A 12084-nucleotide genomic window follows, 5' to 3' on the forward strand; every position below is an offset into this window, starting at 1 on the left:
GAAAGTTGTAAACTCAGTCAGCTCCATCACGAGCACTAACCTCCCCAGCATCCAGGACATCTTCAAGAAGTGATGCCTCAAAAAGGTGGCATCATCATTAAAGACCCCCATCACTCAGGACATGTCCCTCTGCTCAATGCTGCCATCAGGTCGGAGGTACAGGAGCCTGAAGGCGCACACTCAACGATTCAGAAACAGCTTCTTCCCCTCTGCCATCTGATTTCAGAATGGACGTTGAACCCATGAACGCTACCTCACTACGTTATTTCTCTCTTATTGAACTCAGTTTTTATTATGTATTTCATTGTTCTGCTGCCACATAAAGCAAGTTTCATGACATATGCCGATGATATTAAACCTGATTCTGATTCAGAGGATCTGTTCTGGGACCTGCAAAAAGTGCCATCACAAAGAAGGCACAACAGAGCAACACACACAAAACGCTGGAGGAGCTCAGCAGGTCAGGCAGCATCTGTGAAAATGAATAAACAGTCGAGGTTTTGGGCTAAAGCCCTTCTTCAGAAATGGAAAGGAAGGGGGAAGACACAAGAATAAGAAGGTGGGGAAAGAGGAAAGAGGATCGCTGGAAGGTGATGGGTGAAGCCAGGTAGGTGGGAAAGGTCAAGGGATGGAGGAGAAAGAATCTGATAGGAGCGGAGAGTGAACAATACAAGAATGGGAAGGAGGAGGCCCAGGGGGAAGTAATAGACTGATGAGAAGAAGTGAAAGATCAGAGTGGGGAATGGGGGTGGGGGGAATTCATTTACCAGAAAGAGAAATCGATGTTCATGCCATCCAGTTGGAGGGTACCCAGACAGAATATAAGGGTGGCCTCATCTTTGCACAAGAGGAAGCCATGGAGTGACACATTGGAACAGAGCATCTTCTTTCTTAGAAGTTAGTGTAGATTTGGCATGTCATCTCAAATTTTGATAAACTTCTATAGATGCACAGTGGAGAGTATCCTAACTGGTTGCATCTCAGCCTGGTATGGAAACACCAATGCCCAGGAATGGAAAAGCTGACAAAAGGGGTCGATACGGCCCAGTCCATCACAGGCAAAGCCCTCCCCACCACAAGGAGTGATGCCAAAAGAAAGCAGCATCCATCATCAAGGACGCCCACCATCCTTGCTCTCTTCTCATTGGGCGGGTGGTACAGAAGCCTTAGGTCCCAGTTCACCAGGTTCAGTAACAGTTATTATCCTTCAACCATCTGAACCAGCGTGGATAACCTCACTCACCTCAACACTGAATTGATCACTGCACACAACCTATGGACTCTCTTTCACGGACTCTCCAACTCCTGTTCTCAATATTATATATTTATCCATTTGCACACTTTGTTTTCTTTTGCACATTGGCTGATTTATGTCTGTATTTATGTGTAATTTTCATAAATTCTATTGCACTTGTTTGTTTTCCTGTTAATGTCTGCAAGAAAATTAATTTTAAGGTCGCATCCATCATGAAGGATCCTCACCATCCAGGACATGCCCTTTCCTAGTTACTTCCATCAGGGAGGAGGTACAGAAGCCAAAACACCCACACTCAACACTTTAGCAACGGCTTTTCACCCTCCATCATCAGCTTTCTAAATGATAAACACAAAATGCTCAAAGAACTCGGTAAATCAGGCAGCAGAACTACTGCCTGATTTGCTGAGTTTCCCCAGCATTTTGTGAGCAACCATTGAGCACATCTACATGGAACGCTGTCATAGGAAAGCAGCATCCATCGTCAGAGATCCTCACCACCCAGGCCATGCTCTTTTCTTGCTGCTGCCATCAGGTAGAAGGTACAAGAACCTCAGGACTCGCACCACCAGGTTCAAGAACAGTTACTACCCCTCAACCATCAGGCTCTTGAACAAAAAGGGAATAACTACACTCACTTGCCCACCCATTGAGATGTTCCCACAATGATCTCACTTTAAGGACTTTCATACTCTGGTTATTTATTGCTATTTATTTATATTTACATTTGCAGTTTGTTGTTCTTTGGTTGATCTTTCATTGATCTCATAGATTTGCTGAGTATGCCTGCAGAGAAATGAATCTCAGGTTTATATGTGATGACATAAATGTGGTCTGAAAATAAAATGTACCTTGAACTTTGAATGTTGTTCAACATTTCCAACCTCTACAGAATATCTTGTGTTTACAGTATTTCTGAATTGGAATCAGAATCAGGTTTATTATCACCGGCATGTGACGTGAAACTTGTTAACTTAGCAGCAAGCAGTTCAATGCAATACATAATATACAGAAAGAACACAAAATAATAATAAATAAGTAAATCAATTACAGTATACATATATTGAATAGTTTAAAAATCCATGAATGGTCCATGAGCCCATACATTGCTGTTTCTTTTTCACATCATTTACTTATTTTTGTAACTTTCAGTGAAGTTTTCGCATGTCACTGATAATAAACCTGATTTGGTGTACAAATTGCTACATTGTTAGGAAAAATATAAACTGCAGATGTTGGAAATCGGAAACAAAATCATAAAGTGCTGATTATGATTATGAAACACTCAAAGGAGAGAGACGCGCTAAACATTTCAGATGGCGAACCCTTTGCCACATTGTACATCCTGCTGCTAATATAGGTTGTTTGGTGCAGCTTTGCAGCAAAGGAAGTGACGTCGCCGGGGGAGAGGTGTCAAAGTTCAGCGAGAACGACCTACCTTCCTCTACTGTGGGCGACGGCCATCGAGCAACACCGCTGGTAATGTCTTCCTTCACTATCCATTGCCATCCTTCGCCCTTGGGTCTCATAGCTTCCTTACCGCCTCACGCCGAGAAACAGGCGGTCTCTCTCCTGGTGTTCAGCTACTTATTTGACGACTTGATGTCCGTTTTATCAGTGTATTTTAATGGTTGATGGGCGGCGGGGGGGGGGGGGGGTGATGAGGAGCCTTCCTGGGCAGGCAGCACCGAGACTCTCTGAGGCCCCACGTCCTGCCGGCTCCTGCAGCGGGTGCAGCCGCTCTACAGATGGGCTAGGCTTTGCATTAAGCCCGGCATGCTGAAGCCGGGCCGTGGGCTGTTGGGCTTCACGCTCACGTACTGAGGCGGCAACCCGTGGGGGCCAGGCTGGGCAATAACCGTAGGCCCCCGCTGCGGGAGCAGGCGGAACATGGGGCTTCAGAGAGTCTCGGTGCCGCCAGACTGGGAAGGTTCCTCATATGTATCTGGTATTAAATGAGTTGCCTTCCAGACGAGTTCCTTTTCACATTCTATGTCGTGGGTTTTGAAACATAATCGTTTATGCGGAAACCGAGAATCAGCACGATCCTACAGATAAAAATTGGGACAACCTTTCGTGAAGGCCTTTCTTAAGTCTGGCTTTCAACGTGTCCCAGGCACTTTGAATCCGTGGAGGTTTGTGTGCCCATAAACAGCAATTTAAGAACTGAATGAATGATTTAGTCATTTAGATTTGAGGAATCATTGTTGGCCAGATCCCAGGGATGAACGCTCTCAGCCTATCAGCACTGCCTTTGGTCTTTGAACTAGTCCGATGGGATCTTGCTAATTTTTCAACCTTGTCAGAAACAGCACCTTGCAGCATTTCCCTCTACTGTATTAGGTTCGTGCTAGGATTTGTGCCTTATGACTGAAAAGAGCATATACTGCCTGTATATCAGAGTTACTTGTTTTTGATGTGCTGTTTTTGTGATGCATCAACCTTTGTTTCTTGCAGAAATGGGGAAATTTATGAAACCCGGGAAGGTGGTTCTGGTGCTGGCTGGTCGCTATGCTGGACGCAAAGGTGTTATTGTAAAGGTACAATTCCTATAATTGTAGTTCTGGGTGGATTTTCATGATTCAGTCATTAAAAAAAGGTTGGCCTGTAAATAGTGTGTTTACATTTCATTTTTAAGGAAAATTTGCTACTGTCTATAAAACTTTAAATAATTCTCAATGAATTAATGTATTTCAAAAACAGCTGTACTTGAAGGTGGAAATTTGTGTAGTAAGGTGTCACTGAATACTTCATGGGGATTTAGTTAATGGTTCATTCTTGCTATTAAACAAAATCCTTCTGGTGTTAAGAATGCTAATAAATTGATAATGGCCATATAGTCCAGCTTCTGCTGTATGTTGGTCTGGTTTTGAAGTCAATAGTATTGACATGACAGGCAGAAATGGACTACTTGCATGTGGCACTTGAAACTTCATGGCGTCAGATATGATGGAAGCATTGGGATAAGTGGAAGTGGTGATGGGCAACAGGTAATGCAAGAGAAGATCTGCAGATGCTGAAAATCGAAGTAATACACACAAATTGTTGGAGAAACTCAGCATTTTGTGTGTACTACAGATTCCCTTCTGTGATCTCTGCTACCCTCGGGGTGTGGGGGTGGAATAATGATATTGATTTCTCAAATCTTCCAGTAAATGCACTTGCCCCCATTCCCATTTCTTGCTCTCACCTCTTTATGGTGCTCCTCTCCCTCCACCTTCCTACTCTGACTTCTCATCTTTTTTCTGGTCCTGATGAAGGGTCTCGGCCCAAAACGTTGACTGTATTCATTTCCATAGATGTTGCCTGGCTTGCTGAACCTCTGTTGACCTTTTATCTTGGTGGCCAACAGAAAAATATGGGTTGATAGTCCAAAAAAACTGCTGATACTGGGCGTTTAGAGCAAAGAAACAAATTACTGGAAATATTCAGCAGGTCAGCCTGCCCCTTGGTGTACTCTGTTAATTGAAATGCTCTGTTCTGTACTCTGTTCATGATTCCAGGGACACGGGTTCTGAGAACCTAATACTGCAGTATACTGCCTAACCACCAGTGGTAGCTAGATTTTGAATAGGAATTGTCTTATTTGCAAAGGGCAATAAATTTAAATGTGCTTTTCTTGTAGAACATTGATGATGGGACTTCTGACAGGCCTTACAGTCATGCCCTTGTTGCTGGTATTGATCGTTACCCTCGAAAAGTGACTGCCAAGATGGGTAAGAAAAAGGTGGCCAAGAGGTCCAAAATCAAGTCCTTTGTGAAAGTCTACAACTACAACCATCTGATGCCAACCAGGTGAGTATTGGAACATATTCTGTGTCTTCATATGATTTCCTTTTCTGCCTCTGTAGTAATGTGTTCTGAAATACGTTTCAGAAAGATTACTCCCTAGTGGAAAGACTTCAATTTAGATGTAAGAGGATCAGATTCCAAGGTTGCCTACCATCTTAAATAGCATCAAAAGCCCTTCAAAATTACTGCAGAAGTTCATAGATATTGTAGGGTGTGGGGTTTTATCTTAATCTGGCTCTTCTGAAATGACTCGATGTTATCCTGCAAGTGTAGTTAGTTTGTCTTTACACAGTGAGTTAATTATAGAGGTTTCGGGGTGGAGAGAAAGACTGAAAAAGTCGGTTGTTCCTCATGATAGAATGTTTGCATGTGTGGCAAACTGAAGGGAAACATAATATACTGTTGGTTTGCTTTGCTTGCTTTTATCAAACCCACCGTACCCCTTGATTAGCTGAAATATGTAGTGATGCCCCTGTATGAGGAAGTTATTGAATTTGAACATTTGTACATGTCCAATTGATAAAGAGGAAAAAGCTCTCAACCACTCTTCATGTGCCTGGTAATTTATTCAAATAGTGGTGTTGAGAACATGGATGTGTGCCATTGCTAGATAGGCCACATCCACTCCACCTTTTACAAAGCAAGAGAATTTACTACCTTCTACTGTGTTCCTCCACATTTCCAGCATCTTCACTCTTCTACCTCCACAGTATAGCTAATTTTGTGTACATTTATCTATTATGAATGAGTTTTCAATACAAGTTGCCTGAAGTTCTAAAATAGTTAACAAATTTTATTGTGGAGTAGATAGCCTTGTGTAATCTGCTGAAGTTTGCGTCTTTTTTCGTTAGTTGATCCTTGTATAAATAGGCTTCTTTGACAACCATGACTTTGTGGGGGGGAAATTTGGCCAGAACATCTAATTGTGTAAATTTCTTTATATTTATTATTAATTACATTTTTTGAGTTAAGGTTACATTTCATATAAAATGAAGATTAAAAACCAGTTTAGTTTTCTTATTTTGGTTTTCTGGTTGAATTTGTGATCCAAGACAGTGTATTTTGGCTATTTTGAAGTTTTTTTTAGTATCAAAATGTAGTCCCAGCTGACATTTCCTGTCCCTGCCACTGCTACCAGTCTAGGATCAGATGGAGCTTTATGGACGTTAAGGAAACTTAGGGCTTCTGTTATTAAAGAATCAAGTGCATATATGGATCAGTCTATTTCAAGTTCCCCATAGTCGCTGGTAATTATGGATTTTTTTTGTTTTATTTGCAGATACTCCGTTGACATTCCCCTGGATAAGACCATTGTGAACAAGGATGTTTTCAGGGATCCTGCTTTGAAAAGAAAAGCCAGACGGGAAGCCAAAGTAAAATTTGAGGAAAGGTATGGAAAAATGTGAGATTGAGATGAAGAACTTTGTACCTGAGTATTAGTCATTTGTGCTACTATCGTTGCTTGCATGAAGTTCATTTTGGGGAGGAAAAATTGTCCTTTACCATGAAAATAGCTGTGGAGGGAATGTACTCATTGATCTTGCAAATAATGATGTGTTTAAAAGTGGGGCTGTCCACATTTAAACTGGTGAGACCCATGAGAAATCTAATTTGATTAAATGCATATGAATGATCAAGTTGTGCTCCCAACTTCATTGTTGTGCTGGTGATTTTTCCCTCCCCAAAATGTATAGACTAATGCTGTGCATATTTAACAAGTTCCTAGTCTCTAGATTGGTATGTTCCATCACATCTTTTACCCTTTGGTGGGAGGATCAGTAATATATATCTAAAGTAAATACTTTTTAAATCCAAGCCTTTGCGATTTAACTTATTTAGTGCAATATTCATTGTTGGGGAAATATAAGCACAATACCTTTTTACCAAAGAGTAATTTTAGTTAAGATTACTGCCTAGCATTCATCTGAAGAGAAAACTTCAATATATGAGGTATCTTCAGTTGGTAATATTACAGGCAGTGTATTATGTGCTAATTGATTGTCTTATATTTGTGGCAATAATTGTAGAGTACTTGTATTTTGAGGAAATAATGTTTTTTTTTTTAATTTTGTGCAGGTACAAGACAGGAAAAAACAAATGGTTCTTCCAGAAGCTCCGGTTCTAAGTTGTATATCAGATAAAATAAATTTCATTTAAATTGTATTTAATATCAGTGTCATTCATTGCCTGAGTACTGGAAATTTGTTGATCTGACGTTACTTGTACCCGTCTGAAGCCCAAGAAGAAAGCTTATTTGTTGATCTGGCATTTTCAATAATTTCTGTATTGGGACAGCCATGTAGAAAGTGGATGTCCCATTTCTCTGCATTTAACCCAGAAACGATAGTCTTAAGTTGATTTTTAGCAAAACTTTGACATACTTGGGTTGAGAAGTAAAGGTTAAAATAATATAGAATCCTGTAAATTGTGGCAGGTTTCATGGTGTGGTGGGGGAAGATGGATTATGGTGGAAGAAAATAGCAGATTAGAGAAACCAAATGCTAATTTTGTAGTAGTCAATTGATTCTACTTGGGATACAGTTAGTGTGCTAAAATCTGAACTGAGCTAAACAATGAATGAGCAAATATTTTAATTCTGTTAGCCTTCTACAGTGTGATCATCTACATAACTGGTTCATGGGGTGTGCAAGCAAGGGAGAATGACATGATTTTTTAAAAATTATTTTTAGAAATACAACATGGTAACAGGGCCTTCTAGCCCAATGAACCCACACTGTTATGTTACACCCATGTGACCAATTAACCTACTGAACCGTATGTCTTTGGAATGTAGATGAAACCAGAGTTCTGTGAGAAACACCTCATGGCCAAAGGGAGAATGTACAAACTCCTTACAGACAGTGCCATACGTATATTTGTACCCTTTTGGGAAGCAGAAAATTATTTCTGGGATGATGCAACTATAACTCCAAGCTGGTAGATTTAAATGTCAAAGTTTGCATTCTAAGTTATTCCCAACTTGGGGGTGGATATTGGGTGTACTGTACATTCAAAACCTAATAGTTTGCTTTTAAGGGTTCCAAAACGGTTTGGAATATAGAATACAGGAACAGGTTCTTCAACCAATGATGTGCTGAATTACTCAAGCTAGCAATGATTAATTAAACTATCTGCCTGCATGTACAGCACCTACAGCTTGAGATTCATCATCCTGCAGGCACCCATGAAATAAATAAAGCCAGAGAATAAAAATCCACGAAAAACACTTGCAACAAAGGCTGATGAGCATCCAATGTGCAAGAGGACAAATCGTGTAAATAATACATAGAACATAAATTGCAAAGTTACTGAGAGTCCGTGCACACTCAGTTTAGCACTGAGGTGAGTGAAGTGTATACCTGCATATTAATGTGCATATCTGAGCCTCTATCACAACCTCAGCAGCACATTCCACACACTTGCCACTTGCCATATATACTTTGAATAACGCATGCCTTCTGGTATTGGGACATTTTGACCGTGCAGGAGGGCAACTGTTGCCTACTATGCCTTTGATAAATGTATACCCATGATTCTTTAAAGTCACGTAACACTTGCACTCCTTCCAACTTGCAACAAGCTTTAGCTTACTTCCTCTTCTGGCTGTTTAATGCAATCTGAAGTCTTAAAAGTAATTTTAAATAATGTTCCAGGTCATTGAACAAGTTACCTTATTAATATTTTGGAGTTTACTTAGATTGATAGAATTGTACATTCATAGTGTATTTTAGAAGGGAAATTACACCTCTGAATCTTCATTCACCTGCTTGTGTTGAACGGAGTGAAAGCTGGTTATTCCCATGAGAATAATTTGCGTATGTCAGAGGTACAAGGGACTGCAGGTGCCTCTTCATCTACATCAGTATTTCTAAAAGCTAAAGCAAAATTCATATATCAAGCTTCTATTGTTAACAGTTGACAATGTGATTACTGTGAATGTTATGGCCCTGTGGATAATCAAGGCCATAAATGGAACCCTATCTCCTTCATTTCTGTTACATTTCAGAGCTTTGGCTTTCTCAATGCACCCTGGGTAATGGTGATTTTAGTCTTTTTAGAAATGGAATAAATTCTCTTACTGTACAGCACCAGCACAGCCAAAACAATTATTGTAGATAATGCAGATACTTATCCAGCAGGCGTATAGTTCAACTGCAATTTAGTAATCTAAGTATTTGGACCCAGAATTCTCTTAAGACCCATTAGAAACTGCCTTATTTCCCATTTTAAGTTTGAATGGTGGCTTCAGTTTTAGAATCTGAGATAATTTATATATGGGTAAATAATTGGGTTTTAAATAAGTGTTGCTGAAATAATTTCCTGGTTTGCTTATTGCGTAAATTTGAACAAGTACACACAAAAGTACAAACTTAATTTGTTAATATCACTGCCCAGGTTATCAAAACAACATAGAACATAACAGAATAGTACAGCACATTACAGGCCCTTTGGCCCATAATGTTGTGCCGACCCTCAAACCCTGCCTCCCATATAAACCCCCACCTTAAATTCCACCATATACCTGTCTAGTAGTCTCTTAAACTTCACTAGTGTAGCTGCCTCCACCACTGACTCAGGCAATGCATTCCACTCACCAACCACTCTCTTGAGTGGAAAAACCTTCCTCTAATATCCCCCTTGAACTTCCCTCCCCTTACCTTAAAGCCATGTCCTCTTGTACTGAGCAGTGGTGCCCTGGGGAAGAGGCGCTGGCTATCCACTCGGTTTGGAAACATCAGAAAGAGGTCATTCAACCCATTAAGTTTATACTGGCTCCCAGTAAACTGATCAATCAAATTCCTCTACATTTCATATTCAAGCATGAGAAAATCTGCAGATGCTGGAAATCTGAGCAATACACACAAAATACTGGGGGAACTCAGCAGGCCAGGCAGCATCTATGGAAAAGAGTAAATAGTTGACGTTTCAGGCCAAGACCTTTCATCAGGACTGGGGAAAAGGACGAGAAGTCAGAATAAGAAGGTGGGGGGAGGGGAGGAAGGAGTATAAGGTGGTAGATGATTGGTGAAACTGGGAGGGGGGAGGGGTGAAACAAAGAGCCGGTAAATTGATTGGTGAAAGAGATAAAGGGTTGGAGAAGGGTGAATCTGATGTGAGAGGGCAGAAGGTTATGGAAGAAAGGGAGGAGCACCAGAGAGTGGTGATAGGCAGGTAAGGAGACAAGGTGAAAGAAGGGAACAGGAATGGGGAATTGTGAAGGAGTGAGTTTGAGAAATCGATGTTCGTGCCATCAGGTTGGAGGCTACCCAGACAGAATATAAGGTGTTACTCCTCCAACCTGAGTGTGGCCTCATCACGACAGTAGAGGAGGCCATGGACTGACATGTTAGAATATCCCATAGTCTATTTTTTCATCCTATTAGCGTCCCAGTGATTTACCATCTACACTACAGTCACTACACTACAGCAGCCAATTAATCTAACAAGCAGCATGTATCTGAGGGAAAATGGAGTGCCCAGACAGTCACCATGCAGCTATAGAAAGAACATATAAACACTATACACACCACATCTGATGTCAGAATTGAACTGTGAACCTGTAGCTGAAAGACCACTGTACTACCTGCAGTACCACTCTGCTTTCTTGGACCAGGGCCTGAAATAAGTAGCTAGAGCTTCTACTAATTGATAGATGTTCCCAAATACACTCTGTGGTGACTTACCCCCTGTACTTCAATAAGTGGACACTGAGTGTATATTCATGGATTCTGCTGCTGGAGCCCATCCACTTCAAAGTTCAACGTGTTGTGCATTCAGAGATGTCCTCTGCACACCATGGTTGTAATGTGGTGTTACCTGAGTCTCCTTCCTGTCAGTTTTAACCAGTCTGGCCATTCTCCTCTGACCTCTCTCATTAACAAGGCATTTTCACCCCCAGAACTGCCACTCACTGGATGCTTTTTGTTTCTCGTACCATTCTATGTAAACTCTAGAGACTGCTGAATGTGAAAATCTCAGATCAGCAGAATCTGAGATACTCAAACCACCCCATCTGGCACCAACAATCATTCCACAGCAAGTCACCTAGATCACATTTCTTCTCCATTCTGATGTTTGGTCTGAACAACAACCAAAGCCCTTGACCATGTCTGCATGCTTTTATGCATTGAGTTGTTGCCACATGATTGCCTGAGTAAATACTTGCATTAACAAGCAGCTATATCTAATAAAGTGGCTACTGGGTGTAAATCCCCAGCTGTGTTCAAAGTTCAAAGTAAATCTATTATCAATGAATGTAAATATTACCATATACTACCTTGAGTTTCATTTTCTTGCAGGCATTTATAGAAAAAAGAAATACAAAACTGTACATAAACAAGATCTGTCAAACAACCAATGTACAAAAGAAGACAAACTGCAAATATATATGCAGTGGAAATATATGTGTGAATTTGGCTGAAATGTGCCTGTTGGCAGGTGTAGAAGCATAGTCAATACTTCCAAGATTCAAAAAATATTCAGTTTATACTGATCAATCAAAACTGTCCTGAATGCCATGAGATTTTAGTATATGAAATTATATTAAATGATTTAATTTCACAGATTAAACAAAAATTCCCAGCCAGGAGGACAGAGTCTGGTTTGCTGGGCACTTGCTCCTCATTCTGATGAGGGGGATTGGGTGCATCTGAGTAACGAAGCACAGGGAGACCTGGTAGGAAATGGCGCCTGAGTAGTTCTTTCGCTCCTAGTGTGCCTAAACTATAGAATTTATGTAAATATCCCAGTAGAAGTAGGCCCTTCAGTGGCTTTATAATCATTTGGTTTCCGGAATGATTGATTACCAATAGAAAGTAATATTGGTAAACAATGAAAAAATTGCCAGTAATATCTCAGCTCAGAAGCTTGGCAGATACCAGGAAATTCATTCTATACCAATCCCCATACATACACAGGTTTAGGACAAAATCTACAACAGTCGACAGAGTAAGGCTTGAACAATTTTGACCAAAACCAGTGATGCAAGGCAGTGAAGGGCACTGGAACCCCAAACCCTTGGACGTTGCCTCAAACTT

At 40.7% G+C, this 12084-nt stretch overlaps 1 protein-coding gene across 1 annotated transcript; it reads left to right on the forward strand.

Annotated features, from left to right (window-relative positions):
* Positions 1–2659: 2659 nt before the first annotated feature.
* Positions 2660–7215, forward strand: rpl27 (ribosomal protein L27). Its single transcript, XM_073071538.1, has 5 exons — positions 2660–2734; positions 3713–3795; positions 4881–5050; positions 6327–6437; positions 7124–7215. The coding sequence occupies exons 2-5, from the start codon at positions 3715–3717 to the stop codon at positions 7170–7172; spliced, it is 411 nt and encodes a 136-aa protein (XP_072927639.1). The 5' UTR covers positions 2660–2734; positions 3713–3714; the 3' UTR covers positions 7173–7215.
* Positions 7216–12084: the final 4869 nt, after the last annotated feature.

This window comes from Hemitrygon akajei, chromosome 18 (genome assembly GCF_048418815.1).
Source record: "Hemitrygon akajei chromosome 18, sHemAka1.3, whole genome shotgun sequence".
Classification (NCBI taxonomy): Eukaryota; Metazoa; Chordata; class Chondrichthyes; order Myliobatiformes; family Dasyatidae; genus Hemitrygon; species Hemitrygon akajei.